We start from the raw sequence: 25510 nt of genomic DNA on the forward strand, positions 1-25510 counted from the left end.
CTGTGTGTGGGTTCAACAATTTCCTTCAGGAATGAATGCTTTGCTGCTGACATCCAATTGCACTATTTGCTGCTGGTGTGGTCTTTCTACTAGCATGACTGCAGGAACTGTATGTCTAGATCTGTGTCTGTCCAGGTCAGAGTCTTCTAGCTGATATCCATTCTGAGACATTCAGGGTTACCTAGAAATCAGCAGGGAAAGCCTTAGAATTCTCCATTTCTTCATTTCATCACTTGTATGTGTAAGACACAGATATCTTCTTTACAAGTAGAGCCTAATACAGTTCTATTTAAAGTGCCTAGCTAAGGATTTTCACCTCTTATCATTTATCTATTTACTTACAGACCAGCTTAGAGCCTAAAATCTCTTTCTGATCCTTTCTCTCTAACACACACACAAAAGTTTGTTTGAAGTAAAAAATGAATATTCATCCATTTTGGTGAAATTGGAAAATACAAAAAGATAATAATTAATTACCATGAATACGTTTACTAATATTTTAATATTTTTTCAGCTTTCTTTTCAGTGCACACATGCACACACGTGTGGTGTAAAGAATAGCTAAAATGTACTGAGCAATGACTATAAGCTAGGATTTGTATTAAGCATTTTACATACATTTGACCCTCACAACAACCGTATTGAGGTCGTGTGGAAAAAATTGGTTTTGTTTTTGTCTGCTGGCATCATTCCTCCTTTCAATGGGCAACAGCTCTGTGATCTTGCTTTGGGTCTTCGGCCTATGTGGGGCAGCCAGTCTAGGTGTTCTATCCTCTTCTGGGAAAGGGTTAGACACAAATCTCAAAACAGGCCAGTCAGATGCTCTCCCTGGAACTAGAATCTTGAACAGAATGACTCAGAAAGACTGAACAGCCATTTTACCCTACTCATCCAGGTGGTGGTATCCTGAAGAGACTCCCATAGTTTTTGCTATCTAGATCCAATGAGCTATTCTGGGACACGCACTTTCCCATGCTGGGTTCCTCAGCTCTTCCTCTGAATCTGTGAACCCTCTTGTATTCTTCCAAAAACATAAAAAAAGTAAGCTACTAGATTTGGTTTCTCCCACTCATCACCAAAAAAATTCCTAATCAATACAGAAACACACAGAAATATACTAGTATTATCCGAGCTTAGAGAGACTGAAACTGAGCTTTAATGAAATTGTCATTTGTTCAAGATCACCCAGGCAATAAGAAGTGATATCAGGTCTCCATAACATTAAACTCTGGGCTTAATTTTAGCCATCTCTCTTCTCAATGTCCCTCTGTATGGATGCATACGCATGCACACATGCATGGGCACACGTGTATATGTGTGCATGTATTCCTATATATATTCTTCATAGTTGAGATTCTACCATATTCATAATTTTAAACATTTTCAGGCTTTACTCCTTTTCTGTGACAATAAAATCATGGTAGAAATTTTCAAATTCACTGTAAATTACAAAGAAGGTAAAACTCACCCATTATTCCAATACTTAGACTATCATCATCACTATCAACATCTCAGTATATTTTCTGTAGTCTCTTTCTTTTTCTCTCTCTCTGGGTGTGTATGTGTACAGTATATATACACACATCCAGGCACACCCAAATAAGGATCCACACACAAATATATATTTATATTTATTTGTTTATTTAAAGTATTTATCAATTTATTTATTCAAGGTCTTGGTATGTTGCCCAGGCTGATCTAAAACTCCTGGACTCTAGCTATCCTCCCACTACCTCAGCCTCCCAAAGTGTCGGCATTACAGGTTTGAGCCATTGCACCTGGCCCATATATTTATGTATATGTGGGAATCTATGCCGTATGCAGAGATTGCATAATGACTTTTTTTAAAACATTATGTGATAAGCATTTTCCTGAATAATTAAACTTATTTTAAAACATTTTAATGCCTATGATACATTTCATTGTATAACTATAACTTACTGTGTCTAATCATTTCTCTTTCAGACATTTAATAGCTGTTTCTTTTCTTTTTGCTTTGATAAATAGTACTGCAATCAACAACTTTGTTGGCATATGATTATTTTCTTAGATTCTGAAAGTGAAATTATTGGCTTACAGACTTTGAACATTTTAAAGGCTCTTGATATATATATAGTCAAAAAACTTTTCAGACAGATTTTACCAATTTGTAATCCCACAGCTAGGGTTGAAGAGTTAGTTTCACTCAACTCCCCAAACATGGAGGCCAACTTCTAAAGAATTAATGCCAATTTAAAAGTTGGAAATGATAACTTATGTTGTATTTGGCATTTCTTCTAAAGTATTTTTTTCTGATTATAAAGTAATATAAGCTAATTGTAGAAAGCCTAGAAAATATGGAAGATTAGAAAAACAGTCATTTTTCATTTGTATATAAATATAACAGTTTTATGATTATTCTTTCATCTTCTTCCTGTATATATATTGAAATACATAAATAATATTTATAATATTGAGGTCATACGGCTGATCCTTTCATTTAAATTTTATTTAATAGTATACATTGTGATAACTTTCCTGAATTATCAAATATTCTCCAAAGCACTGAATCTGCTGTAAAATATTTAGCATTTCTTGCTTATTGGGCATTGTATCAATCGATTATACAATTGATCAATACATAGCATTGCCATACATATCATTGTTCAAAGCCTCCAAATGCACTTCTGATGATTTCAATAGGATGTATGACTGATGCAAAATAAATTGGAATAATGGGTTTAAATAATATGGATATTTTAAAGTTTCTTGATAAAGATTGCCAAATTTTTCCTTCCCTGATAGTTTACTCTCTATAAAGTACAGAAGCCTAACTTAATTGCTCCCCAGTTACTCTCATGAATTATTTTATTTGAGTAATTTGGTCACTTGTGACTCTCAGTGATAAATATGTTGAGAAGTTCCCATATGTATATATAATTATAGTAACTCATATTTACAAAGTTCACAATTTACATTTACCATGTATGTTTACATTTTAATTACAATGATCTTAGGAATGTGGAGGTTGGGGGCCATAGGAGAACAGCCAGTGGCGAATAAAGTCAAGATGCAGACCAGGTCTTCAATTCCTAAATCTTGTAGTTTTCATTAAATCACATTACCAATATTCCTAGTTCCAGCATATAAAGTGACTCCAGAGGCGTTAAGAAAGTTCTGGAATAATGTTAAGGGAGTCAATAGAAAACGTACGTACTGTATTTTTAGAATGAGACTGTTTTACACTTGGGGGCTTTTAATTGCAGTCGTCCATCAGTTTTAAACTTTCAGTGTCTAAATATAAAAACGCAGCAATATAAAAAAAAGCCAGCTGTTTTCTTACTCAGAGCATGAATTGATAAATTTATGAATGAGTGAAGTGACAGCAACACTAAGAATAGTCTAGCCCTTTTCAATAACCTAAGCCATCATTACCTTGGAGAGATTCCAATTTTAGTTCACCTCCCCCGCCCCACTCCACCCCGCAACATTCTCAGAAAAAGTAAATTTTCAACCAAAGGAAAATGGATACGTTGATACCTTCCATGTTTTCAAAACATTTCGTTTATTTTGCTACTTGAAAACGGTCTTCCCTTTTGCCCCATGTAAAATAAAATTGCTCATGGTCTTTGGTCCCGTGAGAGCTTATTTAAGGAGCATTGACGGATTTTATTTTCCTTATAAATGTGGCACATTTGCCACGTGTGCAAATGAAAACATCCCATTCCAATGAGTTCTAGGAGGAAATCAGCTCTGCCTTCCTCGAAGAGTTTTAATTCATGGGTATGGTCTATTTCTTTCTTTATTTCATTTTATTTGACACAGAGTCTTGCTCTTTTGTTCAGTCTGGAGTGCAGTGGCGTGATCTCGGCTCACTGCAACCTGTGCCTCCCGGGTTCAAGCGATTCTTTTGCCTCAGCCTCCTGAGTAGCTGGGATTACAGTCATGTGCCACCACTCTCGACTAATTTTTGTATTTTTAGTAGAGAATGGGTTTCGCCATATTGGCCTGGCTGGTCTTAAACTCCTGACCTCAGGTGATTCACCTGCTTCAGCCTCCCAAAATGCTAGGATTACAGGCGTGAGCCACCTGGTCCAACTGGTATGATCTATTTCTGAAGACAATGTGGAAGCAGAGTGTGGGCTTCCACAGGTGTAGCCAGGCGGTGTGCTACCGCGAAGAAGGAGGGAAGAAGCCTGAGGCTGGCCGGTGCCCTGCTGCCCCTCTGCCCCTTTGGCCACTAGGGCTGTGTAAGCTTCAGCCTTGCCAATCCCCATCGCGCACGCGCGCTCGCTTCCCGCGCGCAATCTCCCACCCCCGCCCTCACTGCACCTGCCAGGTCATAAACCTCTTCCCACCCACTCTCACCCTCTCACCAAGGCTCAGGCTTGTCTCACGTTGATTGGTCAGAGCCCACGAGGGCACGTCCAATCAGCAATCCCTCCTGCGCAACCTATCCCGGTTCTTCCCGCCCCCGCCCCGCCCCGCCAGCCCTCCCGGGTACCTACCGTCTCTGTGACTGGTGCGCGGCCAGGTCACTCAGGGCGGCGGGGGGAGGTGTGCGGGAGTGGGCAGGACGGGTGGGAGGAGGGGAGGGGTGGGAGGAGGCGGGGCTCAGGTGCTTGGCAGCGCGGCCGGAGCCCAGGCAGGGGAGGGGGTGAACGCTGGAGCGAGGCGGGGGCGGGTGAGGAGGGGGTGACGCCGGACACGTCGGCAGCGCGAGGTTTCGCGCGTGAGCTGCGCGGGTCGGGCCTGGTACCGAGCTTTCCTGGGGGCTAGCAGGTCGTGGACGCCGGCTCCTGGAGGAGCGCCAGGAGGAGGGAGGTGAAGGTGTCCGCGGCGTCGTCGACGGCGGCGCCGGCCATGGAGGAGACGCAGCCGCCGCCGCAGCCCAAGCTGCCCTTGTGCGACAGCCTCATGATCTGGGTGAGTGCGAGGAGGCGAGGGGGCGAGGAGGTCGAGGCGAAGAGCCTGGGGCGCCCTGTTCTCCCAGGTGAGCAGGGGCTACCTGCACAGGGGTCCCGGCGCGCCCTGTCTTTGGCACCTCGTGTCGTCCTTGACCCAGAGAGTGCCACCTGCGAGTCGCTGGGCAGGTGTGTGGGCGCGGGTTGGTGTCCGGGGGCGGGGGTAAAAGGAAGCTGTAGGAGCGTAACGGTGGAGGCTCTGGTCTCAGCCAGAGGATTCGACCTGCCTGGTGTCCCTAACAGCTGGGGTATGAACCAAGCGCCCCCCGCTGCCCCATTTTCTCCCCCTGAACAGCGCCCTGAGCCCTGGGCTTTCTGGATCGCTGACTGTCTTGCCTTCGTCCGCTTGGGCGTGAAGACCCTTTCTGAAACCTAACCCTGCATCCTCAAACCACCTTGCTCTACCTGGACACAGGTGGACAGCAGGTGGCTGGCTGTTTTAGTTCCCGGACCAGTGCTCCTTCAGGACTCTAGAACATCCGATTTTGTAGAAGCCGCTTCAAAGAGATGTTTGTATTTCCCGTATGGAGAGAAAGATGTGTGGGGAGTCGGGGGTCGTTTTCCCTTTTCTCGCTGGCCCTCTCCTCCTCCAAATGGACAGCATTTTCTTTAAAGAAAATGAGTTCACATTTTTTCTTTAGGATTTATCTATGTTTAGGATTTTTGTTAATTTGTGTTGGGTCTAGACAGGTGTATCTGTCCCCAGATGGTTCAATATTCCAGTCAGCAAAATGACATCCCACCTCTTAGAGTTACTTAGATATCAGTGCTGGCATTCAGGTGTGGTTCCTAACCCATATTGAGCAAGGATGGTGTTTGATGGGCCACAAGGTGCTGTTGATGATGCTCATCCCAAACCAGTTGTTTAGTTGTGTGAGGGAAGTGTTTGTAGAATGGAATGTAAACAGACTGGATCAGGAGGCTGTAATCAGTTGAGATTCCCTAGTGATCTAATGCATCTAATTCCAAAGAATGAGAAATCCAGGTTTATGGAAGTGTGTGAAGTCTATCGGAAATAGCCATAATTTAAAGCAACTTTTACACTTTGAAAGTAAATAACTTTTGCTTATAGTGGAATGCAAATATTTAGGGTTCATGAGTTAAAATCAGTTAGCTAACTGTTCAGCTGAATTTTCATTTGAAATAGGTATTCGGGTGGAAGTGCTGTATTTAAGACTCATGAAACAAGGCAACATTACTTTTAATGATTTATTTTGTTAAAAGAGACTAATTAAAGGGTGTATCCGAATCTGTTACATTGTTGTAAACCTCTATTGACTGAAGTGTTAAGCTTAGTCTTTGTGATGTCATTGACTTACATGTGAGGTGGTGGAGAAGCACAGGATTTTCTTTCGTGTTGTAATATTTTAAAATATTATGTCACCGTATCCACTCTTTTAACCAGAATTTATTGACTTCCAGTGTTGAGGTAGGCACTGGGGAGGACCGGAGTGGTAGCCAGAGCCGTGTGTAATTACAGTGGAAGGTAAAATTCCGTAAAAGCTGCAAAAATATCAACCAAATGATAAGAAATCACAGATAACAGAGTAAAATTGGTCATTTGCTTCAGTCCTCTCTTGGGCTGCTGAGCACTGTGGAGAAAATTGAATGACCGTCCAAACTGTTGCCTCTACTAATGCTGTTACTGCCAAATGCACCTTTTCTCATAGCATTGCCCATACTTAAGAATAACCAGACAGTTTCTCTCACATGCCTCTTAGCAAACCTTTATCGGTATTCTACCTGAGCCCCCAACTCTTCTTCCTCTCGGGCAAATTACCACCTCCTTATCCTTGGCTCTGGCTTTAGGTTCCATCCCTTCCATCTCTTCTAAAACGTTATTGTATCATTTGTTCCCTTTCTGTATTTACAGCTACTTTCTCTCCATTGGCTTCTTTCTCTCTACATATAAACTTGCTGAAATATTAACCTTTTTAAACAGAGAAGAGCCCTAGTCCATGTTAAAGTCACACCGTATTTCCCCTTTTCTTCACAGTAAAATTTGAGTTGTTTTATACTCACCCTTTATGCCTCACTCAGTCTTCAACCCACTACACTTGAATTTCTTTCCTCTAAGACTTTCACTTCATTACCAGTTTGCTAAATCCAGTAAGTGTTATATTACCATTTTCTTACTTGATGGTTCCTTTGTGAAATTGTCTTAGTCTCTGGTTATCTAGTCTGTTGCCTTTTCTTTACCTCTTTAGATGATTTCCAGTGAAGTTTACTGTCTTTTTTAAAAAACTAATTTTTTTGCCTTTGCCAGCAACCGCACTGTTGATCTTACCTCACCTACCAATCTTTCTCCAAACTCACCTCAAGCAACACTTCTTCAAGCCCATCATGCTGCATTGACTTTCTATTTGTTGACGAAGCTAAGCTGTTTTAATGCAGCCGGGATTTTTTTCCCTCTACCTAGAATATTTTCTTTCTAGTTCTTCCAGTGGTTGGCTGCTTCCATTATTCGGATCTTGGGTCAGATGTTGCTTTTCAGGGACTCTGTTACAATCATTTCTAAAGTAGTGACCTATCTGTCTCCAACCCTTATCCCACTGTAACCTGTTAACCTCTTTCTTTCTTATCTATAACACAGTACTTTCTAAAGTAATCCAGTTGGCTTTTGGGATCAGAGCTCTTACATGACCTATTTTCTGCTCTGTCCCTAGGAGAACACTGACAACTATTGCCAATAAGACACTAAATCAAAATGGTGATAGTAAATATCGTTGCCTTAGTTCTGACCTCAGAGAGTAGTGTTTCACCATTAAGTATGATATAGCTTAGTTTTTTATAAATACTTGGGAGTGAATTTTTAACTGGGTCATAGAGGACTGTTGGATTTCATCAAGTAGAAATCAGTGGAAATTTGTTCTCCAGACACAAGGAAGAGACACTAGTAGTAAAACAAATGGTCTCCTTTGGCTATAGATTAAAGGGAGATAGTGGAACATACACATTTGTCATGATAACCCTGACCCAGAGATAGAAGATGAAAAAAAGTTATGATGGGGCCAAATCATGGAGATAAGACAGTTGGGAATAACTCTTCTTTCAGTACTAAGAGGAGGAACAGAGCCAACGTCAACCGATTAGAGAAGTCATCAAGAAAAGTTGGTTATGTGAAGGAATGCCTCTTGTGGCAATTTTTAAAACATTGCATTTTATGATTTGGAACTCACCTTCTTAAAATAATTGATTCTTAGAAATGTCGTACTGCTACTTAGCAGAAAATTCAGGACAAAAGGGTAAATGTGGACATCATTTACATGTTGGAGGACATGTATGAGAGTTTGAAGAAATGTTTGTATCAAGATAAATTTAATTCTGCTACTTGGTTCTGTGACATGGGAAATTTGTTTAATATCTTTGGACTTTACTTTCACCAATAAAATTAGAAGGTTGGACCAAATATTTTTAAATCTTTTTCTTGGTTCTTGCATTCTTTGATAGGCAGATGATTGAAAGAGTAATAATATATGCCCAAATTTAGAAATTATTAAAAGTTCAATTATTTTTATGAAGATCTTAAAACTCAAAGCAATGGTTGTCTTTTTGTAATGAGGAGCTGGAGGAGGAGAATATGAAAATAAATTTGATCCAAGATTGAGTTTCTGTTGGTTGTCAGTTGTGAAAATCCCATTTTCCTTGATTTCTGTGACATTTACATTAAAGTAGTTTAGGAACAGCATTTCCACATTTCTGATTACTTGTTTTATTTAGAAATGTAGAAGAAAGTAAGGTAGTTATCTGCCAGAACACTGTGTTTAGTGATAGACACCTGTGGAAACCCTGGCTGTCCTTACAGGTCACTCACTAAAAAGACTTTAGTTAGAAAGAATACATTTTCTTTTGTCTGTCTGCTTTGACCTCACTCTCCCCAGTAATCTTTTTTTTTTTGAGACAGAGTCTCACTCTGTTGCCTAGGCCGTAGTGCAGTGGCATGATCTCAGCTCACTGCAACCTCCACCTCCCAGGTTCAAGGGATTCTCCTGTCTCAGGCTCCCTAGTAGCTGGTATTACAGGCATGTGCCACCACACCTGGCTAATTTTTGTATTTTTAGTAGAGACAGGATTTCATCATGTTGGCTAGGCTGCTGTTGATCTCTTGACCTCAAGTGATCCACCGGCCTCGGCCTCCCAAAGTGCTGGGATTACAGGCGTGAGTCACTGCGCCCGGCCTCCCCACTGAACTTTTTAATTTATTCACTGTTCTTGGTTGTAAGCCTTTCAATTGAGCCAAATGGAATTACATTCTGTTTTCTAATTTATTTTACAGCTATTTTAAGAACTTCTCAGAGACACTCCAACGTTCATGGCAGTAAGGAGGGGAAATTGATTTTAATCTGAACACATAGTGGTCATGGAGGTAGTCCCTTAGCATGTGTACCTCTTATTTTGCCTAGTATTCTTCACTGAAATTGTCCTTTTAAAATCATGAATTCTGTCAATTTTGTAAAAAGTTAAATAAGTAACTCTAAGTTACACATTAAAAATTAATGTGTAAGTTGGAAGGGCTGAAAAGTGGAAGTTACAGTTTATTTTCCTTTTAAAGATGCCCTAATTCTTGGAGTTTATCTTCCCTGTACATCCACCCAGTTGCAAAAACCTTGTTTTATATTTTAAATATTCCATTAGTTCATCATGTCCTCTCAGTCAACATTATGCTGATTCCCTCTACGCTATCTACTTTTCTCATCAGAGCCATTGCAGGAACCTTCTAACTGGTCATCCTGACTCAAGCATAAAGTTACTCTGTGTCACTATGCTGCTCTCCAAAATATACTAAAGAATGTCACTCTTCCTTATTACTTTTCAGTGATTTTTCATCACTCAGAGCAATGGTTCTCCAAAATTGACGTGTTTAAGAATCAGTTGGGGATTTTCTTATTTAATATGTCTAGAAATTCTGATACATATTGTTTCTAAACCCTATACTTGGAGAAACCCTGACTCATAGCTAATGTGCTAACAGCTGTTGAGCTCATGCCACATGCCAGGCCCTGATATAGGTATATTTGCTGTTTCATTTAATTCCCGAACTATCTTGTGAGGTAGAAACTACCCTACTGTTTCCCATTATGTAGATAATGGCATTAACTTTAAAATAAGTCCAAGCTTCTTGTCACGGCCCTTTGGAGTCCTGTCTCTTTAACCCTGTTTGTTGTCACCCCTTCCCCAGCCTTCTTTGCACTGCACATCCAGTGATACTGAACTGCATGTTCCCTAAAAATAATATATTTTCTCATGTATCTGTACTTTTTTCATATTCCTATTTCCTGAAGCTTTTTTTCCTTTCTTTACTTAGAACATTTATTTTCTTTACTTAGAAAATATGCTACTCTTGGCCGGGTGCGGTGGCTCACACCTGTAATTCCAGCACATTGGGAGGCCGAGGCGAGTGGATCATGAGGTCAGGATATTGAGACCATCCTGGCTAACATGGTGAAACCCTGTCTCTACTAAAAATACAAAAAATTAGCCAGGCGTGACGGCGCATGTCTGTAATCCCAGCTACTCGGGAGGCTGAGCAGGAGAATCGCTTGAACCCGGGAGGCGGAGGTTGCGGTGAGCTGAGATCTTGCAGCTGCACTCCAGCCTAGGCAACAAGAGTGAAACTCTGCCTCAAAAAAACAAAAAACAAAACAAAAACAAAAAAAAAAAAAAGAAAGGAAAATGTGCTATTCTTCCATCTAGACTTTCCATTCAGTAATCATCTCCAAGAAGTCTTTCCTAAATACAAACCCTAATTAAATTAGTTGACACCCATTTTTTGCAGAACATTTTGTGCAGACTGTAATCATGGGACTTATCATATTGTCTAGAAATGATTTATGTCTTTTACTCCTCTCCTTAACTTTTGACTGAAGCTTTAAGGGTAGAAACCTGGTGATTTTCCTTTGTAGCCCCGTCATATACCACAGTGTCTCACATAGAGTAGGAACTTAGTAAAGTGACTCTGTGTGCTTTGAAAGTAACTGGCTAGGTTTAGTTTGCTGGTATCATTCATCTGTGTTGTGTTAGATAATGGATGTCTGAATCTCCATTTGCCAAATCTCAAAATACACAGAACCATTAAGAGTGAATTATAGTGGGAAAGAATTTTATTGGATTAAGATAGTTAAATGGTAAACTAAGAAATTATTAGCTAACAGTAAAGTGGGTGAGTATGTGTGGAAAAAGACAATCATAGTATATTTAATTTAAGATCTTTATAGGTTGAGATTACATTTCCAGAAAGTGTATAATCCATTTTAGCTCTGATGTAATTTGCTTTCTAAAATTTTTTCTATCTCATATTTGTTTATTGTAAAAAGAGATTATTATTCCACTTCTCTTCAATGTATACACGAATATTTAACAGATATATGTGAAAAGTTAGTATACCTAAAGCCAAATTAGATAGAAACAATTTTACATGGTAGATAGACCTTAATTCTTCAAGATGTAAGGCCAATTTTTAGATAGGAAGTAGAAGTCCTGTCTTATTTCAGAGCTCATGGATAAACCGTAAGTAGCTTTAGATTGGACATTTCTAGCCTTTGTTTTTGTATCAAATGGTATAAGTGAAAATTTAAGTTGCAAATATTGGGTTATCTTTAAGTTCTTTTTCTGATGTTCTGCTAAATATAGACAAAAGACAAGACTAGAGCTATACACCTGGCTTTGTATTATTCCAAATTATGTATTACTTATGCATGGCATCAATGTGTTTTAATGTCTTAGGCGTGATTTTGTGAAATGTTTAGTTTATTTTTTATAAAGTTACACAGCCATAGAGACATATTAGCATAGTTCCATTTATTTGTCTGGGTCTACATTTAAACAAAACAGGACCATGTTTGGTTTTTTTTAATCTGTTTTCAATTTATATTTGTATTTTATAATGCTACCTTGTAGGTATAAAGAGGCAGTAAGATCATTTGCTTTATGTCATTTTAGCTGCAGACATTCAATACTGCCTCACCTTGTCAAGATGTCAAACAGCTGACTAGTGGAGTTGCCATGGCACAAGTTCTTCATCAAATGTGAGTAGTGGTCAGACTCTCCCTGAAAAGCATTGTAAACCCAATAAATAACAAGGAAGAAAACTTGGACTTAACTTCCAAAGGTTATTGCAACTTTATCTTACCCAGTAACATATTCAGGTATATGGCACCAAGGCATTCTTGTAGCTAGAACAAAAAGTTTACCACCTCATTATTCCTGACTTGTTCATAGAGATACATTTTAACCGAATATGTGATCAGGATTCTTATTTATTCAAGTTAACTTATTTTAAACTTGTTATGAGCATGTTCACACTATTTTAAAACTATAAAAGAAACAAGTTAATGATATAATTGCTTATGGTGTTTTCTTTGGTTGTCATTTGAAGGTATCCTTGCATGGAGATTATTATCTTAGAAATAATTGGAGCATAAAATATTGGATTTGGAAAAAATGTTAAAGTATTAAATTTTAAAATGTATTTCTGAATTAATAGTAGTAATTTATGAGTTCACCAATAATGAAATGAGGAATGAATGAAATTTGAAGTCACAGATACTGGAAAACTTTATTAATAAAGTGGTTGTGTTTAGGCTAGACTCATTTTATGTAATCATATAATATCAAAAAATTCTAAATCCATTTTTCCCCTAATATTTACCAATATTGTGTAAGGGTTAGGGTTACAGTCTATAATACGAGCTGTACCCTAAGTAGGACGAACAAGGCCAATTCTGCACTCACAATTTATTAATTAATAATTATAACAACTTTATATTAGCTTACTTTGAGACTGGAATCCTATCTCTGCTTCACTGTTTTATAGTCAGATTATTTGTCACCATCATCTTGTAAAGATTTGCTGTGATTTACATTGAAAACCCTTTAGATGGGTTCGTAAAAATTCTATGCCTGTCTTAGAAAAACAATTAAAATGATATAAAAATCCTACTTATTTAGAATCTTCAAAATGATCTCTTGTGACTAGACTGATTTAATGGTTAATTTATGATTAATACTTTAAAAGACAAAACTAACATGTTAACTTCTGAGGAGGTGACAGTTATTCTAAAATATTCTTACTCCCATTCTGTCTTAAAAATATTTCTTAAATGTTTTATTTATTTATATTTGAGTTGATTTTGAAATGATTTAATTCATCAGAGCCAAGCATTCTGGACATAGTCCTTTTTTGATGATTTGAGACAGTCATCATTGTTTTTTGTCACTAGAATTTATGCCTTGCCTTCTTCTCATCATGCTGTGTTGTGAATATTGGTGTAGATGCAGCAACATTGTGGTTGGTATGAATATAAGGCTGGTATGCATCACTCATTTCAACAGTCTCATTCAGAGTTGTCCTTTCTATATGTTTTGGTGGGCGTTAGTAGCTTTACGCCAGGATACAATCAAAAGAAACCTGTTTTTGCCATGATGTGACGCATATAGCTGTTTGACCTCCCATACTCTAGCACTAGACCTGATGTTTAGAGTAGAGTCAATACATTTTAGCTAATTTTTCCACGATCTGTTGGATTTTGCTGTTAATGCTGATCTTCCCTCTCTCTGCTTTTTCTTTATTTCTTCTTTCTTTTGTTTGTTATAGTCTTCTAAGAGCTTTTCTGCAGGAAAAATAAAATAGCCAATCAGAAATTCTCTGTCTTCATAATAATTGGCCAGTGCCCTAAAATTAACCCTAAATATCTCTCTTTATTTCTCCCTCTCTCTGCTTCATTCACCCGATTTTACATGCTCTTAGGTGTCTGAGCCTCCTTATCATCCAGGGGCTACTTTTTATTTATTTTTCTTTTTAAACTCTTTTCCAGTTTTGGAACTTTTCAGAAGTCTGGACCCTGAATAGTGAGACATAAAACATACATTTTCTCCCTGGTTGGACCAGTATGTCTTATTCAGGTTAAAAGGTTAATTTTACTATATGTCTTTGAACATTTCAAAGCACTTTAAATATGTTATAATTTTTTTTTTTTTTTTTTTTTGAGACAGAGTCTTGCTCTGTTGCCCAGCTGGAATGCAGTGGTGCGATGTTGGCACACTGCAACCTCCGCCTCCCAGGTTCAAGCGATTCTCTTGCCTCAGCCTCCTAAGTAGCTGGGGTTACAGGCGCATGCCACCACACCCGGCTAATTTTTGTATTGTTAGTAGAGATGGGGTTTTACCATGTTGGTCAGCTAGGTCTGGAACTCCTGACCTCGTGATCCACCTGCCTTGGTCTCCCAAAGTGCTGGGATTACAGGTGTGAGCTACTGTGCCCGGCTCAAATGTTATAATTTTTAACATATTGCATTGATGGCTATTGTGGCTGACATCCTATCACATCAGAATTTTTACTGAAGGTAAGAAGAGAAATTCTGCTTTTTACGGAAGTAGCAAAATTTAACCAATAGTTCTTTTCTACTTACTTGAGGCAGATATTTTTCCAAATAGTAGTATCTTTATAAAGTGGTGTCTAAACTGTTTAACTTAGACATGAAGAGCCATGGAGTTATTGCTAGGGTTCTACAGTTCCTTAATTATTATCTTCAGTTTGAATACTCTCTTTTTCAGATGCATGTAGAAGCTTTAGTTTAGTTTTTTTTTTTTTTTTTTGGAGACGAGTCTCGCTCTGTCGCCTAGGCTGGAGTGCAGCGGCGTGATCTTGGCTCGCTGTGAGCTCCGCTTCCTGGGTTCATGACATTTTCCTGCCTCAGCCTCACAAGTAGCTGGGACTGTAGGTGCTTGCCACCACGCCCCGCTAATTTTTTTTTTGTATTTTTAGTAGAGGTGGGGTTTCACCGTGTTAGCCAGGATGGTCTTGATCTCCTGACCTCGTGATCTGCCCACCTCAGCCTCCCAAAGTGCTGGGATTACAGGTGTGAGCCACTGCGCCCAGCCGAAGCTTCAGTTCTTTTAAAAACACATGGGAAAAAAACTATACAACTGTATTAGTTTCCTAGGGCCACTGTACCCAAAGTGCCACAGACCAGGTGCCTTAAAACAGCAAAAATTAGTTCTCTCACAGTTCTGGAGGCTAGAAGTTCTAAATCAAGCTATTTTCTGGACTGTGCTCCCTCCAAAGCTTCTAGGAGATGATTCTCCTTTGCCTCTTCCAACTCCTGGTAGTCCCAAGCATTCTTTGATTTGTGTCAGCATATCTCCACTCTGTCTTCATATGACCATCTTACCTCTGTCTGTGTCTCTTTTCTTATAAGAGAACCAGGCATACTGGATTAGGGCCCATCCTAATTCTTTATGACCTGATCTTACCTTTATTACATACATGAAGACCTTATTTCAATCATGTTCACAGGGGTTAGGACTTGAACGTATCTTTTTTGAAGATAGGATTCGTCCCAGAACAACTATAAACAGTGCATGCCATATCTTCCAAAGAAAGGCTTAGCTTCATCACTTTAAGTACCGGTGGACCTCTCTGTTCCTGTTGTCTTTGACTAAACCTTTTTTTTTGCAAGAGGGAGAAGAATGAGACAGAGAATGTAGGATATTCAGAGACCTTAGGAATCATGCATTTATTTGTTTATTCACTTAGCAGATATTTGAGCATTTAACATGATAAACCATGATAGCCAACATCTGAATATTTACTATATAAAGGCATCATTCTAGACCTCATTTGAAGTTATTTCATTTAAATTTTACTAGTTTAGTGAGGTAGATGTTATTTTTATCTTCAATTTATACAAGAGGATGGAGGTATAAGTAGTTGAAATTGCTTTTGGAAGTTAAATGATGAGTAAATGACAAAGCTAGGATTTGTATCAGTTTGGTCTGACTCCAAGTTCAGTGCTCCCAACTAGCTGTAATCATCGAAATGTATTGAAACCATCCTGATAGATTTTTACTTTGGAGTATTAATAAAATGAAAGTCATTTGCTTCTAAAGTATAGATAGATGTCCATATAAGTATGGACATAAAGTGTAGATAGTTATGTATACAGTATACATAGATGTCCATGTAAGTATGGACATCCATCTATGGACATCTATCCATGGACATACTTACATGAACATCTATCTATACTTTATACACAACTGTCCAAAATATAGACCATACTTTGATGGGTTAATAGAGAAGATTTTTGGATATTTCTGGAAGAATAGGTTCTGGGTATACATTGAAGTGACCCAACTATATTGTTTGTAGTAACTAGTGGGTATTTCTTACTACCTGAATTCAGTTGGTAAAATTGTTGAAGATAAATATCCTGGATGGAGTTAAAATGTAGTAATTCTTACTTAGTTTTATTAGAAAATAATTGGACCATGTTTTGGTTCATTAGTCCTGTGTCCCCTTTCTTATTCGATATCCCTTGAGTGTTATTGAAATTCTGGGAAATACAAGAAAAGGAGCTAATTATTGGGGGCCAAGACTCTAAGACATGTAGAGGTTGCAGCACAAAATAAATAAATAAAAAAAAAGATGTCCTGAGGTTTCTGAGGTTGGAGATCAAGTTTAATAGTGGAAAAGGTTGACTGCCATTATAGTTGTTTGAGAAGGGTGAATTTGTGTGCAAGAAAGCAGGAGATATATTTTTACTAAATTAGGAAGTATTTCTCTGGGCTAAAGCTGATTTGAGGTAGAAAGGAAGATGAGGAGGAATGTAAGACAAAAGGAATTATCTTGGAAAAACTAGAGAAAAATAGGTTATATCTAGATCCAATTTCTAAAGGTAATTATAGCATAGAATCATATACTTGGATTTTTTTTAGCGTCAGTTAGAAGACTGGGGTGGTAGTCAGGGTTGTTCAGAGAAACAGAACCAATAGAGGGTGAGTGTGTATATAATCTGTGTCTCAATATACATGCATGTGCACACACACACAGATTTTTTTTTTTTTTTTTTTGAGGCAGAGTTTTGCTCTTGTTGCCCAGGCTGGAGTGCAAAGGCACGATCTTGGCTTACTGCCACCTCTGCCTCCTGGGTTCAAGCGATTCTCCTGCCTCAGCCTCCCGAGTAGCTGGGATTACAGGCATGTGCCACCTTGACCAGCTAATTTTTTTGTATTTCAGTAGAGACCAGGTTTCTCCATGTTGGTAAGGCTGGTCTCGAGCTCCTGACCTCAGGTGGTCTGCCCGTCTCAGCCTCGCAAAGTGCAGGGATTACAGGTGTGAGCCACTGCACCCAGCCCGAGATTTTTTTTTTTAAAGGAATTGGCTCATGTGATTGTGGAGGATGACAAGTCTAAACTCTGTAGAGTAGGCCAGCAGGCTAGAGACTCAAAGAAGAGCAGCTAGAGTTGGAAGGCCATCTGCTGACATAATTTGCTCTTTCTTAGGGGGAGGTCAGCCTTTTTCTTAAGGTCTTCAACTGATTGGATGAGACCCATCTACATTATGGAGGGTAGTTTGCTTTATTCAAAGTCTACTGATTTAAATGTTAATATCATCTAGAGAATACCTTCCCAGCAACATCCAGATGGTTTTTTACCAAGTGTCTGGTCACTGTGGCATAGCCAAGTTGACCCATAACTAATATTAAACATCACAACTGGCATAACTCTTTTGGTTAGGACTTTTTATTACTTAATCTGATATAAAAACAAAGTGAATTGGACAGTTTTGACTCATTAACTCAATTCATTCAGTCATTTCAAGTAAATACCTTGTTATCAGTATAGCATTTACATATTTAAATTGTTTTGGTAATTGCAGCTTTAGCATCTGGGAAAAGTTGAGCACAATTAACATTAATCTGCTCAAAAGAAAATGGTTATGTACAATTATTATGTGTTGATTATAAATAAAAAGTAAAATGATTACAAATTCCAAATAAATGAATTGAAAATAGTGAAGCCATTTTTTTGGTTATCATAGCCAGAGGAGTTATCTTCTGCTTTTAGAACATATGAGCAGAAAGGTTTCAGTTTTGCATTCTTAAATTCAAATTACAACCTTGGAAAAGAAGCTCTTTAATTTTTCCCCATTTTAGTTGGCATACCTGTAAAATAAGAATTTAGATGAGACCTTTAAGACCTCTTCCAGCGCTAACATTCTGTGATTTTGAAGTTGTTTTACCCTTAGAACATTTATCACATTCTCCTTTGAGTGTAGTTATTTGTGCTTTTTACTTTTCTCCTTTAATAGGTACTTCTCTAAGGTCAAAATGGTAAATTATCTTCATATTAATCTCAATTCCTTACCCAGAGAAAGCATCCAGATGTTTGTTTAGAATATAGTCTGTTAATGTAGTTCACTATATATAGTTAAATGTTGTTCTTCAAAACCTTATTAAATACACGAAAATTTAGTATAGCAATTCTTTGTCTTGGCCATCAGTATCAATTTGGGACTTTGCTTTTCATTAAAACTAAACTTGTCTTTGTAGACTTCTCATTTAAACTCATTCTGCTTAATTCTACTCAGTTGAATAGATTAATTTTGGGCCTTGCCATGGGTTATTAATAGTATCACCCAGGGCAAATTACTTAGACTCTCTCATCCTCAATTCCCTAAATAGTAAGACTGGAAATAATAATGGAGTATTTGCCAAGTTACCATCATATTTAAATGAAATAACTTGGACCAACATCAAGCACAGTGCTTGATACAGAGTAGACACTCATTAAAATGTTGGTTTTTTTTTACCTCTTCAGAGTTGAGACTTTTGCATCTTCCTGGCAGCAGGGCACCTAGTATTAAATATTTAGTAAATGTTTGTTAAACTGAAGAGGCAAATGACTTAAATAACTTAATATGATAAATTATTACTATATAAGTAATATTCAGTATTGTTATTAAGAATAGGCTTTAAGACATAAAGTAACTTTCTCTGTTGTCTCTATTTAATTTTTTTTGTGTAATAAAAGCATTTTCATCTTTAGTATTTTTGTTATTGTTGTTTCAGTGATGCAGCTTGGTTTAATGAATCTTGGTTAAGCCGAATTAAAGAGGATGTTGGGGACAACTGGAGAATAAAGGTATGCAGAACAAATGGGAGAAGCACTTGATCCAAACGGTGGTCCTAAAATTAGCACTAAGCTAACCAAATCTTTTTTTCAAATTAACTTGTAGTACTTTTTATTGTGTACAGTTTGAGTTTTAACACATGTGTTCTCTCGTGTAACTACCATCATAATTAAATAGAAAATAGTCCTATTAACCCAAAATATGCACTTTAGGCCCATTCTTTATTAATCCCTACCCCCAGCCTTGCCCTAGGTAGCTACAGATCTCTTTTATGTCACTTTGGAGTTCATTTCTGGAATTCTGTATAAATTGAATCATATAATGTTTACCTTTTTGTCTAACTTCATTCACTCAGTAATACTATTTTTGTGTCTCATTCATGTTGCCTGCATTAGTAGTTATTTCTCTTTTTTGCTAAGTAGTATTTAATTAAACTGATATTTTATGGTTTGTTTAGCTATTCACTTGTTGATGGATGTTTGAATTTTTATTATTTTTTAGTATTGTGAATACAACAGCTGCAAACATTCATATATGAATCTTCAGATAGATACATATTTAATTTCTCTTGGGTGAATTTCTGGGTGGAATTGCTAAGTTGTGTAAGTATGTGCTTAACCTTATAGGAAACTGCCAAACTGATTTTCTATTTTTAAGTCAGTTTAAGTAGGACATTTGTTTCATATAGGATATATGATTTGTTGATACACAGTTCTTAACTGAATTACTGTGCTAACAATATGCTAATAACTGATCTTTAATGATGTTTCCTTTTCTTTTCTTGCTATTGGTTATTTGTGTCTTTTGAATGTATTTTCCTTGATAAGTCTGGGTAGATATTTTTCAGTTTTACTTATTTATTTTTTAAGGGATTAGCTTATGTTTTCTATTCCATTGATTTTTCTCTCTGATTTTTATTTGCTTTCTCTCACTTAATCTATTCTTCTTTTTCTTGCTTCTTAAGATGGAAACTTAAATAATCAACTTTAAATCCCTTTTTCCCCTAATATTAAGCAGCATCTTAGCCATATCTCACATATTTTGACAGACTGTTATTTTATTTTCATTCAATTCAAAATATCTGGTAATTTCCCTTGTGTTTTCTCCTTTGACCTATGAGTAAATTAGAAGTAGGTATTCAAATTCAAAATATTTGAGGATTTTCCAGTTGCTTTTCTTTTATTTATTTGTTTCTAATAGATCTGAGAACATGCTCTGTACTGAGAAGTTATTTTACATTTATTGAGTCTTATTTTATGACTGAACATATGGTCTGTCTTGGTGAATGTTCTATGTGTATATGAAAACAGCATGCATTCTACAGTTGTTATATAAATATAGAATTTGTCAAGTTTGTTGATAGTGGTATTTTTCACATCTTTATTGATATTTTCTCTTATTATCCTATATGTATGGTATAGTATAGACTCTGAAGAGGGCCCTTAAATCTCTAGTGATGATTTCGATTTTGTTGATTTCTCCTTTGCATTTTTTTTGTTTTTTTACTTCATGTATTTTGAATTTTTGTTATTAAGTTTATTACACACTATATTTCTTATGTGTTCTTGAATGAATTCACTTATTATTAAATGCTTTTCTTTATCCCTGGTAATATTCTTTTATTTGAAATCAAATTTGTCTAATACTAATGTAGCCACTACAGATTTTTTATGATTCTATTTTTCATTAGTATTTCTTTTTCCATTCCTTTAATCTACCTATGTCTTTTTATTGAAAGTGTTTCACGTGGACACCTAATAGTTGGGTCTTATGATTTTATCCAGTTTGACAATCTCTATTTGATTCTTTATTGTAAAAAACTTATTTCTTATGTTCATGTTTTTGTTCAAATCCTTGAACATCTTTAAACTAGAAGTTTTAACATTGTCTCTCAATTCTTTTATCTTTCATTTCTGAGCCCATGTGTATTGACTGAGTTTTCTCTTAATTTTGCTCCCCATTTTTCTGCTTTCTGTGTAGTAATTTTTTAATTTTACGCAAGATATTATGAATTTTATTACTGAGTGCTGATTTTTTTTTTCAGTTGGAGTCATTTTTAATATTTAAATACAAAAAGTGGGCACTGACTTCTGTTTTTTTTAAACACACACACAGGTCTAACAACCAAACTGTGCAGGGGAAATGAACTCCTGATCTGTCTTCCACAGTCCCCATTCTGTGGCTGAAGCTGCAGCCAGCCTCCCTCCTCTCATACAGAGGGATTCATAGTGGCCACTTTACACTATAGGTGTAATGCATTTTGTCTTTCACATTGCGTGCATGTCCCTCCCCAACAGTTCCATTCTTTTTTAAAAAAAAATTAAAAAATAAAAAAGGCAATCGTTAATGGTCGGGGCACATCCCTCCCACTGTCATCGGTTCCTACGCACAAGGGGAAAGTGACATCTTCTAGTTAGGAGCAATTTGGTGAAAGGAGTGGGGTGGCCAGAGCAGGAATAACTGTCTGCATGGCTGCACTCTGGTATCAGAGTGAAGATAGAAGTAAGGATAGTGTGGAGGGCACAGTTGCAAGTTGAGTCTTTCCATGAGACAGTGTGGGGAGAATTCTCCCCACCAGGTTTAGATAGATCAATGTGCCAAAGTTAAAAAAAAAAAAAATCCCAAATAATCAGCAGTTCAAACACTTGAATTTCAAACTTATCCCACTGAGGCAGCTCAAACAGCAGTAACAATCTAGATCTTTCCAGGAAGTGAGGGTAGAGCCCCTGGCATTCCTCCAGAGAGCCCGTGTTAGGCCCTAGAAGTATCTACTGCTGCTGCAGTTGCTGCTGTTGCTCCATTTGCAACTTCTCAGTCTCAAAGACAATGGGAAGAACCAGGATCATAAAGGAAGTGGTCCCAATCCACAAGGCTGCCCTGGAAAATCTGTACATTTTTTGAGCCACAAAGAGGGAAAGATCAAAAGTGGCTCCGGCCGCGGACCAGGCCTTCTCCGGAAACATCTCCGTCAGGCCCCATAGTCTCTCCGACAGGGTCTCATCTAGCTCCTCATGGTCGTCTTCCTCCAGCTCCTCCTCAGGCTTCTCCACGTCACCTTTCGGGAGCAATTCGTCCGGGGACTGGGGTTCCCCGGCACCGGCAGCAGCAACGGCGGCAGCCATGACTGAGTGCTGATTTTTTAAGTTTTGTTTTGTTTTGTTTTTCCAAGACAGAGTTTAGCTCTTATGCCCAGGCTGGAGTGAAGTGGTGCAATCTTGGCTCACTGCAACTTCCGCCCCCCGGGTTCAAGTGATTCTCCTGCCTCAGCCTCCCAAGTAGCTGGGATTACAGGTGCCCTTCACCACACCTAGCTAATTTTTGTATTTTTAGTAGAGACAGCGTTTTGCCATGTTGGCCAGGCTGGTGTTGAACTCCTGACCTCAGGCGATCCACCCACCTGGCCTCCCAATTAAGTATATTCTTTTGAGGAGTGTTGAATTTTGTTCTTGCAAGCAGCTAAGGTACTTGGAATCAGTTTGATCTTTGAAAGGCCTATTTTTGGCTGTGGTGGGGGGCAGAGCTAAAGTTATTCTTTCCTTTAGGACTAAGTTAGACCCATTACTAAACTGTGACCTTTTTGGGGTCTTTAGTGAATGCTTTGTGCATGTAGCGTGGTGTCTTCATTCTGGCTAGTGAGAATTTCAAAAATCTTTTGGCCTATGCAATCTTTGGGAATGGTTCAGTTTATAGTTCCCTGGATTGTTATTTCTTTGGAAAGAACATTGAGTTTCACCCATCCGCATGCAAACTGGTATTTAGCCAAAGAGTCAAAGGAACCATTTTACACAAATCTCCAGAGCTCGCTTTTTCCATAGCTCCCATCTTTTCATCTGTCTGCCCTGCAAATTCAAACTGCCCAGGCCTTCCCGAACTTCTGATGTCTGTCTCTTCAGTCAGTGAGAACAGCAGGCTTGGTTTGGTTTCCACTTCCCTACGCTGTAGTCTGAAAATTGCCTCAAGACAGAAAGCTTGTACTAGTGTAGGGCTCATTTTCTGTTTGTTTTCGTTCTTTCAGAAAGCAGAGTTCTGTACTACTTGTTGTCTAAAGCTTGAAAACAATTGTTTAATGTATTTTGTCTTGTTTTCTAGTTATTAGTGACAGGAGAGAAAATCAAAATCCAGTTAACTTGCTCATGACTGGAGGTGGACATGCCCATATATAAATTTTTAAAGTTGTCCCTTGGGTTCATTGTGGCGCACTTTAAATAAAATCACCTTACTTAACTAAACACTGATTAAATCTCTGATGGTTAAAAAGCATCGTGTGTTTGTATTTACAGAACTCTATTATAATGTTTTTGTTGTCCTTTTTAATTAGGGGAGAATTTTTATTGTCTTTCATGCTGGCATAACTTTTCTTTCATTATTAATCTGAAATAAGAATCTCTTATTTTTTTCACATTAGGCCAGTAATTTAAAGAAGGTTCTTCAAGGAATTATGAGTTATTATCATGAGGTATGAAAAACATCTGACTTTGTTTAAATGCAAAATGCTATGTGAAAATTACTTTAAGACTGAAAAATCACTTGTTTTGTTTGCTTATAATATTTTACTGGAATGTAAGTCATAATTGGAACATGTTTTATTGCCATTTTTATGGAATATTCATTTGTGAAAATGAACAAGCTTAAGCTTAGATATATTGATTTGTAAGATAACATTGCTTAGGTATTGATACTCTCCACATTGATTATTTTCGAGTAGAATTACCTTCATCTTTAATATAATTTGATTTTGTGCAATACTATAAAGTAGACTTTAATTGAAGTAATTTTCTATTTAAAGCATTATTTTGACATTTCTTCCTAGTGTAAACAATAGCAAAGACATAACTGAGATTATGCTCATACAAGTAAGTTGGAAAAAATGCAAAATGAAAGTAGTATTATAAAGTCACTTTAGATAGTACGTTAGTAAAACAGTTTGTTTTTTTCTTATTCAGCATCATAACAAGTTCTCTAGTAGGGTTTTTGATATGAGAGTTTATTGCTTAATGATGGGCAGCTTTTGAATGACTTTTCCATTGAAGAATTTTTGTTTCTATTTTTTAAAGTTGTCACACAATTAAACTTGTAATTTCTCCCAAAAATGTTTAATCCTCTCTAAAAACTTTCAATTTATTAAATACCTAAAACTAATTTTGAAGCTTTTTTAATGCCAAGAACCATTTTAATCAGGTAAAAAATAAGAAAAAAAAAGATAAGACCAGGAAAAAAAATTAATCCATTAGATTTGTTGTTCATTTGTAAAAGTGCAGTGGTTTACATTGTGTTTCTCTGTTAATTGATTATATATGAAAATATTATTAATATTCTTTGGCTTAACATAAGCTTGTTATTTAATGGACACGAATAAGTTTTGTCATAATAGACTAGGCCAAGTGCTTCTTAAATTAAATTCTTCTCTCTGATAGTGGAATCAAAGGATATTTGATGTGAAACCAAAAGGGAGTATAGTGCTTTCGGTTGGTTACTCAGAATTTTGGAATGTTGCCTGAACATTGCTACCTGGTTTTAATCAATAATTATTGATTTGTCATTTGTTAGTTTATCTTAGTTTTTTCATGAATCTATAATTTTTCATTGTAACAATATTAAATGTAGCAAATTATATGCGGCCGGCATAAATGAGTGATCTAATTTATTTTAATATTGTAGTTTTTGGGGCAGCAGATTTCAGAAGCACTTGTCCCTGATTTAAACCAAATAACTGAATGTTCAGATCCAGTGGAGCTTGGGAGGTTGCTCCAGCTTATTTTAGGTTGTGCGATCAACTGTGAAAAGAAGCAAGGTAAGTGAATTTCAATTATTTGAGGATTTCTACTTTCTAGAAACAATCTACATTACTATACAAGCTAGCATTAAAGTGTACTATTAAAACTTGGCAGAAAGCACCCTGAATGTAAACCAGAAGATCTGAATTCTAGCCCAACTCTGTCATTGAAAAGTGGCATACCCTGAGTGTCCTGTTTGTACCTGGATTCTGATATTCATATTCAGTGGCTAAATTAAATGTATTTTAGTTTAGTTAGTTTAATATATATCCAGTAAATAAAATTTAGTAGATATTCAATAAAAATTGTACTTATTCATTTGCTACGTTATGTCTATTTTACATGTAAGAACTTTATGTGGATTCAGTTTTCATAAATAAATATTCAGCTACTAATTTATAATTCAGGTTTCTTCAGATAATAGTCTGCTCTTTTCAGAAGCATATCTGTCCAATATATCTTCCAGATAAGTGGTCTATTGATATAAATGGAATTGATACATTATATTGGTATATCCAAACACAGTGATACATATTTTGCTGAGTACAAAAGGATCATATTTGGTTGCATGTAATGATGAATGATGAACTGAACAGGCCCAGACCTCCTTCCCTTGAGGGCTTGAATCTGTCTGGGTGGTGAGACCTTTGACGCTGCTGTTTGTTTTGCATGATTCATCCAAACTTGTTCTTAGTACACTACCTTTATGAAAGAATAATGTTGAGTGCTTAAGTTTGCAAAATGCAAAATACTTCAAGCCAGGGCCTTGGAAAACATTCAACATTGTCTAATGGAGAAAGGATAGAAGTTGGGATAAATTTACTAACAAACTCCGAAAGGAGAAAAATAAAACAAAATACATGAAATTAATTGTAGTTTAT

At 37.2% G+C, this 25510-nt stretch overlaps 2 protein-coding genes across 4 annotated transcripts in view; one reads left to right on the forward strand and one right to left on the reverse strand.

The window, feature by feature from the left end:
• Positions 1-4481: 4481 nt before the first annotated feature.
• HOOK1 (hook microtubule tethering protein 1) overlaps positions 4482-25510 on the forward strand; it is a 68998-nt gene continuing 47969 nt past the window's right edge. The window contains exons 1-6 of one of the 3 annotated variants that reach the window (XM_050804024.1): positions 4482-4513; positions 4762-4905; positions 11883-11968; positions 18794-18866; positions 23261-23311; positions 24514-24646. In XM_050804024.1, coding sequence (XP_050659981.1) covers positions 4843-4905; positions 11883-11968; positions 18794-18866; positions 23261-23311; positions 24514-24646 — 406 coding nt within the window. In that variant the 5' untranslated portion in view covers positions 4482-4513; positions 4762-4842. Of the gene's footprint in view, positions 4514-4586; positions 4906-6347; positions 6373-11882; positions 11969-18793; positions 18867-23260; positions 23312-24513; positions 24647-25510 lie in introns of those variants that run through there. The other 2 variants (XM_050804019.1, XM_050804036.1) reach the window with 2 other exon arrangements.
• The window catches only part of LOC126962825 (mitochondrial import receptor subunit TOM22 homolog), a 448771-nt gene continuing 442121 nt past the window's right edge, over positions 18861-25510 (reverse strand). The window contains exon 2 of the mRNA XM_050804365.1: positions 18861-22162. Coding sequence (XP_050660322.1) covers positions 21624-21977 — 354 coding nt within the window. The 5' untranslated portion in view covers positions 21978-22162 and the 3' untranslated portion in view covers positions 18861-21623. The remainder of the gene's footprint in view (positions 22163-25510) is intronic.

Source organism: Macaca thibetana, chromosome 1 (genome assembly GCF_024542745.1).
Source record: "Macaca thibetana thibetana isolate TM-01 chromosome 1, ASM2454274v1, whole genome shotgun sequence".
In the NCBI taxonomy this organism is placed as follows: Eukaryota; Metazoa; Chordata; class Mammalia; order Primates; family Cercopithecidae; genus Macaca; species Macaca thibetana.